The sequence below is a fragment of the Merops nubicus genome, unplaced genomic scaffold (genome assembly GCF_000691845.1).
Source record: "Merops nubicus isolate BGI_N331 unplaced genomic scaffold, ASM69184v1 scaffold4239, whole genome shotgun sequence".
Lineage (NCBI taxonomy): Eukaryota > Metazoa > Chordata > Aves > Coraciiformes > Meropidae > Merops > Merops nubicus.
Window position 1 is genome coordinate 23500 of NW_008630010.1, and position 10539 is coordinate 34038.

A 10539-nucleotide genomic window follows, 5' to 3' on the forward strand; every position below is an offset into this window, starting at 1 on the left:
TTGTGGCAGAAGGGAACCAGGCTCTTCTCAGCAGGACTTCTGCAGCCTTGGTGTTTCTTAGGGGAAATACACCAAAGCTGAGCCATCCATGGGTTTTAGAGAGATGCTTTCAGCCCTCAGATCCCACCGAAGTGGGATTGACTGGATCCTTTCTCAAACGACCTCACTATGTTAGTCCCTGATGCACCATGAGCTCCCTGCTGGCAATGGAGTTGGGTACAGGCACAAATGCAGTGCTAGCACCAGGCTACTTCTTAATTTGCAGTTACTGAGAAGCTGCTGTGTCCACTGGCCACATTGTGCTTGTGTTCACCATGCAAGGAAGCCTGCTCTCACATTCAGTAAGGCTCCATTAAGTGCCCCAAAACTAGAAGTACAAAAGTTCTGTTATGTAGCTCTGAGACACTACAAGCCAAGATCTGAAAAGAAGGTAAATTAAAAGAAATGCATTTTCAGCCATCCTGTAAATCTCTTCTCTCATTTTCTACACTCAGCATTGCTGGGATGCTGGTTTTTGAGTGTGAAGGAAGAGAAGTTAAGCTACTTTAAATAAGGTAAATATTTCAAAGCCTTAGTCTGATCTGTTTTTTCTGCTGTTGGGTATCAAACAGCTTTCTTTCACAAATTGTTTTTTAACAATTAAATGCCAAAACTGCAGTAGGATGGCATAATCTGTCAGGAAAAAAAATCTTAGGTTGAGATTTTTATGTTAATCCTAAATGGTCTGAACACGAGCAATAACTGAGAACCTTTTACTGATTAAGAAGGAACTTGAAGGCTGTGATCACTCCAAACCTTGCAGGAGTAGTTTTGGTAGGAGCTCTGCAAGAGTGGCAGGACCTGGCCCCTTTAGACACCATCACTGAAATAGCTGGGAAAAGATGCTGCCTTTGTTCTTGGCTCTAGAAACCTCCCTTGAACTCCCCTGTCTGGGTCACATTCTTAAATAACAACTTAAAATATGTGAATATTGGCATCTTGCAGGATTGCTTTCCATGCCAAGACTGCAGCGGGTACTATATCGGTCCTCAAGCCTTGTTCAAGTGAGCCAGAAAAAGGGCTTGTCACAGTTTGTGTCTCACAGGCTGCCTCCTGCAACAAGGTCTTGACAGCAAAACTGTGTGTGGTAGTATTTCATGTCAGAACCAACACATTTTAGGAAGTGCACACACCAGACACGGCACCTTCCACAGTACGTAACAGCATCCATTTGCTCTGTCAACAGTGAACTGCAAGGTCAAGCAAGGTTTTGTTGTTGTGTTCTAAAAGGTTGTAATTAAACACTGTTGTGGCTTCAACCCCTCCAATGACTTTGGACTGCAAAACATTTGACTGCGACTGAACACTAAGACTTGAACTCTGAAGCATATTCAAAATGCTGTGTAAGACATGGAGGCATTTTGCCTTCTCACTTTTGCTCCTAAAATCAAGTGCTCTTACTCTCTCCTAACAGTCTGATCTGCCCTTGGTCTCCCGGGGAAATGAAATCAAATGACCCCTCTTCAAAACAGCCATTTCAGCAAATTACATCCTAAAGATGTAACCAATTGAAAAGAACTTGCACCCAGAAACTCCAACTACTGCCTTTTTCATGGTGATATTTTTATAGGCTTTCCATTCTTATCATACTGGTAAACAAGCATTTTGATGCAGTGTGAGTTGGCTGGGGAAATCCAAGGGCTGCTTGTTATGGAAAAGTTATGGTTTGTATAGAATTGTACAGGTTGCTTCTGACACTTAAAGAAGGCTTTGAGTGCAGCAGCTGCCATTGTGCGAAACCTTTTGCTAATGAAGCAGTAGAGGAAGAAATTAATTGCAGTGTTCAGCAGCGCTAGCATATTGGCGATGTCCGACACGATATGGACCACCCAGCTGTTGTTTATAGGCGACACGTAGAGGTGATACAATATCATGATTATTCTTGGTGCCCAAAGTATGGCAAAAATAGAAGTTATAGTAAACAAAATGGCTGTGGTCTTCCCCGTGGAGTACCCCCGCAGTCGGAAATTGCTCTTTCGCCGCAGCTTGTACACAATGATGGAATTCAGGATGAAGAAGATGGAGCAGGGCACTAAGTAAACGGTAAAGCAGTGGACCCAGATGAGAACGTGATGCATTGATGTGCTTATGTAGTCTTCGATCCAAATGTTGGGCCACCAATAGTAGGGGATGCTGGTCAAAAAGCAGGTGATATAGACACTTACAATGACTTTTCTAGTACGAGCAGGGTAGGAGACTGTGTGATACTTCAGCGGATGGCACACAGCTATATACCTATCAATTGTCAGTGGAACTGTAATCCAAATGGAGGTGTGGATGGAAGAAAACTCCAAGACCTCAATTATTTTGTCCAGTATCTGAGGCATCTGTTTATTTAAGATGAAGTCTTCCATGAGGAAGTCAACAAAGACAATAAAGAAGAGAACCAGGATGTCAGCAGCAGCTAGTGCTAGAAGATAGTTATAGGAGGACTTCTGCCTGCGAGCCACAAGCTGGGAAAGGATGATGACTGTCAAGATGTTTGCTGTGGAGACAGAAACAGAGTTAAGCACATTATTAAGATGTAACATTAACAGTTCTGAGCACTTGCTTGGAGCATTAGCTCTGTTCAAGCACTTGGCAACATGACTGCCTTTACTAAGGTCTGCCTGTGTGCAGGGAGGGAGGGGCAGCAGGAGTTAAAAAATTTAATAGCTCACTCTCAGAGTTTCCCCCCTTGCTGCTTTGTTTGTTTTGTTTTGTTGTGTTGTGTTGTGTTGTGTTTTAAGTGATAAACAAGAAGGATGGGGTGGAGCTTTGAAGAGAGAGATTTTGTTCTTCATACCAGTTCGTAATGCCTGCCCAGTTTAGTTTTGAACTCTTATCTAAAAACAGCTGAAGTTTAAGCTACCTGGGTTAGGTAATTTCCTCTTGCCTGAGGGGGATCCCAACTGAGAGAAGTGCTTCCAGGGAAACATGTCCTCAGCTCTTTCTGAGAGCTTCACAGCACACCTGAAGTTTCCAGCTCTGCTGAGAGTAAGTTTCTCATAATTCAGTCCTGCCTGTCTGACCCACTCTCCCACAGATGGGCTCTGTGGAAGCATTTCTCTTCTCACCATTGAAACTATCTGCTCCACAAAGACCTGCTTGCTTACCCAGAGCTGCTCTTTAGAAGTCCTTCAACTGGAAGGCATTTTTCCTTTGGAGTGATACAGCTGAGCCTTTAAGGAAACCCTGTTGGTCACATCAGACACGATGGTTGTTCTTATTCAGCTTAAGTATAAACATCCCTGAGTTTCCTGCTTGCAGGTCTTTGGCCACAACACAGACCCATCGCCTAAACCACGCCTGGATGTACTGCATGACCCTTAAATAATACTGAGGTGTAGTGCTCAGATATCTGGTTTGTTCTGTTTTGCTGTCTGATTTGCTTCAGTCTTCTAAAGCAGCAATTGAGCTTGAAGATACACTTCAGTGGCTGCTTGAACCAGTGCTATAAGGGATGCTATAGCAAGGGCTCAGTCCTACAGACCCTGGCCAGGCAGAGCTCCCCATCAGAGATACAAACAGGCCTTGAGAGCTTTCCTGGAGCACTAAGGCATAGCCAAACTTTTACTGACTCATGTTTGCTAGAACTTAATATGTAGTCTTGAATTGAGGAGAAAAAAAATAATAAATCCTGTTCTTACTAGCAGTATGGCTGGAATGAGAGAGGCGAGATTGTTCCCATCAGAAGTTTCCATCACTTGGCTAGAATACCTGAAGTAGTGCTTAAAAATCAGAGATCTGGTTTACTATACAAGAGACTGCCAAATGTTTGCATTTGACATTTTCGTTAAGCGTTCTATAAATCACCTCTTCTGTGTGTTCAGTGCTTCAAACATTTCTCCCAGCTTTGATGGATTTCCCAAAACAAATGAAAAGTAATTGCAAGGATTCCTTTAAATCAGAGAGAAAGGAAGTTGCTGACATTAAAGTAATGATGGCCCAGGACATATATCCTCCAACTGAAAATGCTCAGGTTTTTTAACTGTTTTACTTGGCACTGGAGAAAACTTCCTCCTTCATAAATGCCTGCCAAGCCTGCTGTCTGGGAGCAGATTTCTGCCACTGGGGAAATGAACTGCAGCAGTGAATGATCTTGAGTAATAGCCCTCGCTAAGTGTCACCTATTTTTGTATTAACTTAATATATTAATTTTGTATCTTGGAACAAAACTAAACCAAACTTGCCAATCAATGGACTCCTTCCCTAAATTAAAAAAAAAAAAAGAAAAAAAGAAAGCATGATCTTTCCAATAGTATTGTCCCAGATCACTCTCAGGAGAATTTTCCCAGTTCTGCCCTCACTAACAGAAACACAGCTGCATTGGATTGTAGCTCAGAGCAGGCAGGGGAGATGAGGAGTGATCCAGTCAGAACTGCTGTGTCATTTTTCACTGACTTGCTTTCAGCATGCCTCTGTTGTGCCTGCCGATGAGCCCTGGAGGTACAGCAAGTCATGTACTGTCAGGGAAATCCTCAAACTGGAGTGTTTATTGTGGCTGCAGCCACTGTTGGTTTTGGCCAACTGGGCTGAACAGCTCAGGTTCACAGATGTTGGATGCAACTCATGGGTTCATCATCTCTTTAAATCCCCTGGATTTGACTCAGTCTAGTGGCAGTTGCTGGAGCCAGTGTGCAGCAAGGGGGATGCTGAAGGATGTTGGTCACTGCTGGTAACTCTGGCCTGACTGTCAGAGAAGCCCCCATAGGGAAGCTGAAGGTACACCATGTCTAGGCACAGCAGCCCTGCTCCCCATGTCTTCTGCCCATTTTAGGGGTCCCACTGTTTGGTTCTGACCCCCCTCCTGTTTTTCTACAGAGGAAAATTTATGAGCAGTCCTTTCCTCTGCACCCTCACCCCACATCTGCCTTTCTCAGGGGTTCCCAGCAACAGCAGTAACAGCATGTACTGAAATGCAGGTTATTCATCTGAAGCCAGTGAGCTTTGGTTGGTGAGCTGGATTAGAAAATTGATCTGACAAAGTACATGCAAGATCTATCCAATTTTTCTGCAAGGGTTATGGTGTCTTGTATTGGAAATGCTTTCACTGGGATCACATTAGGGCTTTTTCTGGGTGGATGATATGAAATATAGTAATATCATTTACTTTGTGAAAACAAGTTATATACTGGGGTGCAACAGAAAGTTGCCAATTTGGCAGTGTCTCAGCACAGGATTTGTTTTTTTTTTTCTGCTGCAGGCTGTATAGGGCAAGCAAAGATGAGCTATAAATACCAGTTATTCACCCATTTCCTAGCTAGTGTTAAGTTGGTCCTCGGTCTGTCCTCAAACACTATTGAAATCTCAATACAATGGATAATGGTTGGGAATGCTGCTGTGTCAACAGCTGTGTTCTGTGATCACCCTGGTGACTCCTGGGTGCCTACTCAGTACCCCATGAGCTCTCCTGTGGGCCAAAATAACCTACTGTAGGTGAAATGGGATGGAAGACCATCTCAGACCATATTTTAACTTTTTGAACCCTAATTCTTGCATGAATATTATAGTTAGTGGTGAGGAGTATGGCAGAGATGATGGTGGAGATACAAAAGTATGTCTCTACTGTACATGGAGCTACAGCTGCTGGACAGGACAATGTCCCTAAATTGTCCTAGGTGGTATGCTGCTTATTTTTTGCAATTTTTTTTTCTGGATATTAAGTACTTAAGATAATCTGAATTTGAAAAAGAGTGGTCACTGTGCTGGGAGTTGATTGGAGGGGGTGACAGATGGGAACTTATGCCAGTGTCGCTTGTTGCAGTGCAGTATTCTGAAATTATAAATGCCTGGTTGAGAACCAAAGCTTGATTAGGGACTAGCTGGCTGAAGCCTCGAGATGCCACTAGCAGACAATGAGAAACAACTGTAAGACATGATAGAGTCTCAATTCTTTCCCTTCCGTCATGAGGATGCCTTTGAGATACAGCATCTGAAGGTCTCTGACACCCAAACATCATTGGTCCACGCTGCTCAAAATATGGCAACGTTCTACTCAGCCGGGCTTCATCATGGGACATACACATCTCTCCTTTGACATCTCCTCTGACTCGATCAGCTTCTGAGTACAAACTGCAGTGCTGAAGTGCATGCTGTTGTAGGTCCCGTGTAGATCCTGAGAGGGATCCTTTAGGAATAACTTTGGTTCTCATGTGTATTTCGGTTTGCTTCCCTTACTGAAGCCATGTTGCTTGCCTGCAGAGCCCGAGCAGCCTTCCCTGCCTCCTCAAAGCAGTGACTGTGACCTAAAGACAGTTTTTTCCCCCAGCTGCTCATTTTGTGGATACAGTCATAGCTTAAGTAGTGTCTAAGCGTGGTCATTGCGGGGCATTTACAGAGCTCCTTCCACTGACTATTGACGTGTGCAAGCTCAACAACTTGAGCAACTGTATCTGTCTAAAGAAGAAATAGGCATGTTTCTGGGCTTTGGTTTTGGTAGTGTTGTTTTGTTTTTTATGGAGAGCATTTTACATGCACACAGCAGCCTGTCCAGTGAAACAGTCTTTACAACACAAGTGGCAGCGCCGCTGCCCTGGGAATAAGGCTTGCTGTGTGGTTCAGCAGTTCAGCATCATAAACTACTTAAATGAAGTAGCCATGAGTGTCACTTACTGAGCACGATAAACATTAGGTCACTGAAAAGAATGGACACCTTTTACTGACTACAGTTGTTGCTAGGATCCCTACAAATTACTGTGCAATGTATGAAACGACTCTGCAGGCCTCGCGTGGGTCACCTGGCAGGCACAGAGATGTTTTACAAAGAGGATATTTAAAGGGCTTGTAAAAACATGTTAGTAACACCTTTTTAGATTTAGAAATTCTGTGACCGTAAGTACGATATGCTAAAAATATATGGTGGGGGAAAACAAGTGGTGTTTTGGCATAATGAGTATACATGATTTCCTCCAAGCGAGAGGCAAGATTAAAATGTAAACAGGTGCCATGCCCAGCACCCAGATCTGACCACAGTTACTAACACAGTCGTTCGTCAGTGGTTACCAAATCGGAGACGAGGATGGTGTTCAGCCTTTCCTTTGTGTGGGAGCTCTCTGGAGAAGCTGATGACAATGAGTGATTTCTGATGGTGGCTACATAATAGGAATTATTTTTTAAAAAAATAATACTGTGGCAGGTAAATGTGTTTATTAATGATCTTGGCTACAGCTGGTTATGTGATCTTTTAAAATGACCTCTGGATACTATTTGTCATTAAAGAAGACAGGGCCACTCAATGTTTTTCCCTTACAGCCAATATGGGGGTATAGAGCCGGTGGAAACAACCTTCATGAAAGGTGCCTATTCATGGCTAATGTCATTTGTCCTTTTCTTTTGTTATCTTGTCACATCTCAAGATTCTTCCTTAAACTATTGCGAAGTGTAAAGTCTTGGGCATTAGGAAGACCTTTTTCACTGAAAGAGTTGTCAGGCATTGGAGCATGCTGCCCATGGAGGTGGTTGAGTCACCATTGCTGGATGTGTTTAAAAGCCGTGTAGCTGCGATGCCCGGGGATATGGAGGTGAACTTGGTGGAGTAGGGTTAATGGTTGGACTCGATGATCTTAAAGGTCTCTTCCAACCAAAGTGATCCTATGATACTTTATAGAATATAAATAGTGCAATCCAAGTTTTTCCTTCCCTGACAGTTCCTGTGAGGATTGATTTTTAAAATAAGTTGATTTATTTGTTGTTTGGTTGCCTGAGTGCCACCGAAGAGCACGCACCCACTCGCCTTCTGGAGGGAAGGTCTCTCAGCACCTGCTAGTGCCTGTATCTCCCAGGGGATGGAGAAGGATCTGAGCATCACAAAAGCTATGGCAGGCACAGATGAAGCACTGTCACTGGAGGACGTTTCTCACCCTGTAGGAAGGCTCTCATGTGGTTTGTGCTTAGAAATCCCACGTGCAGGAATAGACTACAACTATTCTGAGGGCAAAGGTGAACCTGGTGGTAGATGACCAAGCTCCTTCCCAGGATAACCCAAACTTCCCTCCATACTCAGGAGACTAGGTTAGTGACTACCAGAGAAAGTGTGGCATGGCCTTGTGCTTAAGAGTCGTAGGTCAATGAATGAGTTGGTGTCAGAGGCCACATTCTGATGGGGCCATTTTTCTCAGTGACAGCATTTATTAGCTGAGGTGGCTCTGAGGCAGGACACAGTGAATGGGGTATTTTGCTCCACAGCTGGCACTAGCTGGTCATGGAAGGCCAGAGAAGGATTTTAATATAGCCAAAAGTACATCCTCACTGTTGGAGGGCACAGACGTGGTAATGGTGTGGAGATGCCAATGGCTGGGTATTCACTTTGAGCCTTGCCAACCACTCAGGCTTAAGTGCAGTAGCTTGTCTGGCAGACAGGTGTAATTACATTGCATTGTTTTTGTCTTTCCTAGTCTGTCAGAGTAGGCTTTTTTCCTGGTCTTTATAAAAATAGGGCTATTTTTTTGCAATATACAGCCCAGAAGGAACACTAGGCTAAGATGCAGGGAGGCCCAGAACGCACTTGCTGGTGTGACATACGTGTGTTAGTGTGACAGGGATCTGGTTCTTCTCTTGCTGTCCTCACCCTCCTCATCCACCTTTCCTGAGCTGGGCCTAAAGTGCAGAAAGCCTCTAATAACTCTCGGACATTCCCTCCTGAAGCCTTCCTTGGAGGCACCTACATGAGGATAAAAATGTCTATAACCCATATCCCAAAATCTAGCCTCGCATTTTTCCACCAGAGCAGTAAAGCTTTCTAATGGAAATTGGTACTGGGAGGAGAAAAAGCAACCTGCAAAATAATGCAGAAATCGTGAAAGGGATTTGGTTATTCATCCAATGTATCTGGACAGACAGATTTTTCAAGGCAATTCGGGTGTCTCATTTGGCAGGTGTCTGTGGTTTCTAAATGTGGGCTGTCAGCAAAGTATAAGAGGTCTCAAGCTGAGTAGCTTGAGCTCAAGGATTACAAAACTATTCCACCCTTTTGATATTGAATGCCAAGCACTGAGGCAGGTGCCAGAGGTATTTGATGGAACTAATAGGATGGAGGCAGGACGTGATTTCATAAGGGCACTGGCATGAATTCTGTACTGAACATGAATAATTAAGAAGATTTTACCCGATTGTGGTTTTGCTAAAAATCAAAGTTTTTATGTCTTCCTAAAGCATTAGCTAATGCAGTAGGAGCTCATGCCTGTAAACCCCTCTCAGAGACTATCCTGATTTTACACAATATGCAGGAAGTTACAGACTATGTAAAACCACTGCAGTTTGGCTTTATTCCCCCCACAAAGAATATTCTGTATCCACACTAAATATATCACTCCTTGGGGTGCCAGTCTGGACACTGAAGAAAACACACCTGGAAGAAATAAATGTGTGTGAAATAGCCTAGTCTGATGTAACTGGCTGACAGGTAATTTGTCTTGAAACCGAAAACAACCTCTAGTGCATCTATCCATGGAGTCCATGCACCTTAGGATTGGAAGATGAAGTTGTTAAATGACTGTATGTTCCACGGACCCTGTTTCAGGTAGTAGAAGAGGACAATTTTAGTGAAGAAGATGCGTTCAGTGTTTCAGTAGGCAGGCTTCTCTCCTCTTCCACGGGTAAAGGGATAAAACTCCTTTTGGTCACCTTCTGTACTGCCAATTTTGGTCCTGCTTGGTAGCCTCTACTTCATTCCCCCTGTACAACCACACTGATGTCCTGGGGACAACCCAACACCATCTTGTCCCATGATGTCACCTCCAGAATGGCACCACCAGCACTCTGGACACTGGAGTTTAGGATCCTTACGTACATATGTACCTCTATTCTGCAGAGTGAAAATGACATTATGTGCAAAGTCTCTTGTGTTCAAGTGGTTAATTTTGGCTTTGTTTCCTTTTCTGGTGTCTCAAAGTTAATGGGAAAAGAGATTAAAGGCTCAAAAAGACCACCTGAAACAGCAGATGAAAGCTTTTGTGGCCAGGGACCGCTTTGGACTTGGCATACGAAAGCAGAAAGCAGAAGCCATGTCAGGACGTCTCTGTGCTGCTCGCTTGCCTACAGCAAACTGTTCTGACACGTGTGGGTGAAGGCCTGTCTCTGCCGAGTCACCCCCGTCTTACGGAGGGGAGCAGAGAGACGAGGAGGAGGAGAGAATGAAGTAAGGGGATGGATGAAGAACAGCAGGATATTAGGTTGCCTAGTGCTTCTGAATGTCTTGCCTTCTTAACAACTGGGGACTCTGCATTACCCACCTACCGTGAAAACTGGCTGTGCTCTCTCTTTCGTGTCGTTGTCATTTCAAGGAAAAATCTCCTCTGGAGTTTTTCCTTCCCAATCCATTTTAGCAGCCTGCCATGCAAGGTTGTGCACTTCATAGTCTACTGAGCCTCCCGAATATTGCACCTCGTTATCATTACAGCTCTGACAGTGTTGTTTCCACTGATGTGGCAGAAGAAAGCCAAAGTTAGAAGTTCTACTCTGTAGTGGCATTCAGAGATGTATGATCGAGTCCTCTTCTGCATTCAGCCACACATGACTTCC

At 44.0% G+C, this 10539-nt stretch overlaps 1 protein-coding gene across 1 annotated transcript; it reads right to left on the reverse strand.

Annotated features, from left to right (window-relative positions):
- Nucleotides 1-1589: 1589 nt before the first annotated feature.
- Nucleotides 1590-2570, reverse strand: GPR139 (G protein-coupled receptor 139). The gene has a single exon (XM_008947106.1). It carries the CDS (start codon nt 2568-2570, stop codon nt 1590-1592), a length of 981 nt encoding a protein of 326 aa, XP_008945354.1.
- Nucleotides 2571-10539: the final 7969 nt, after the last annotated feature.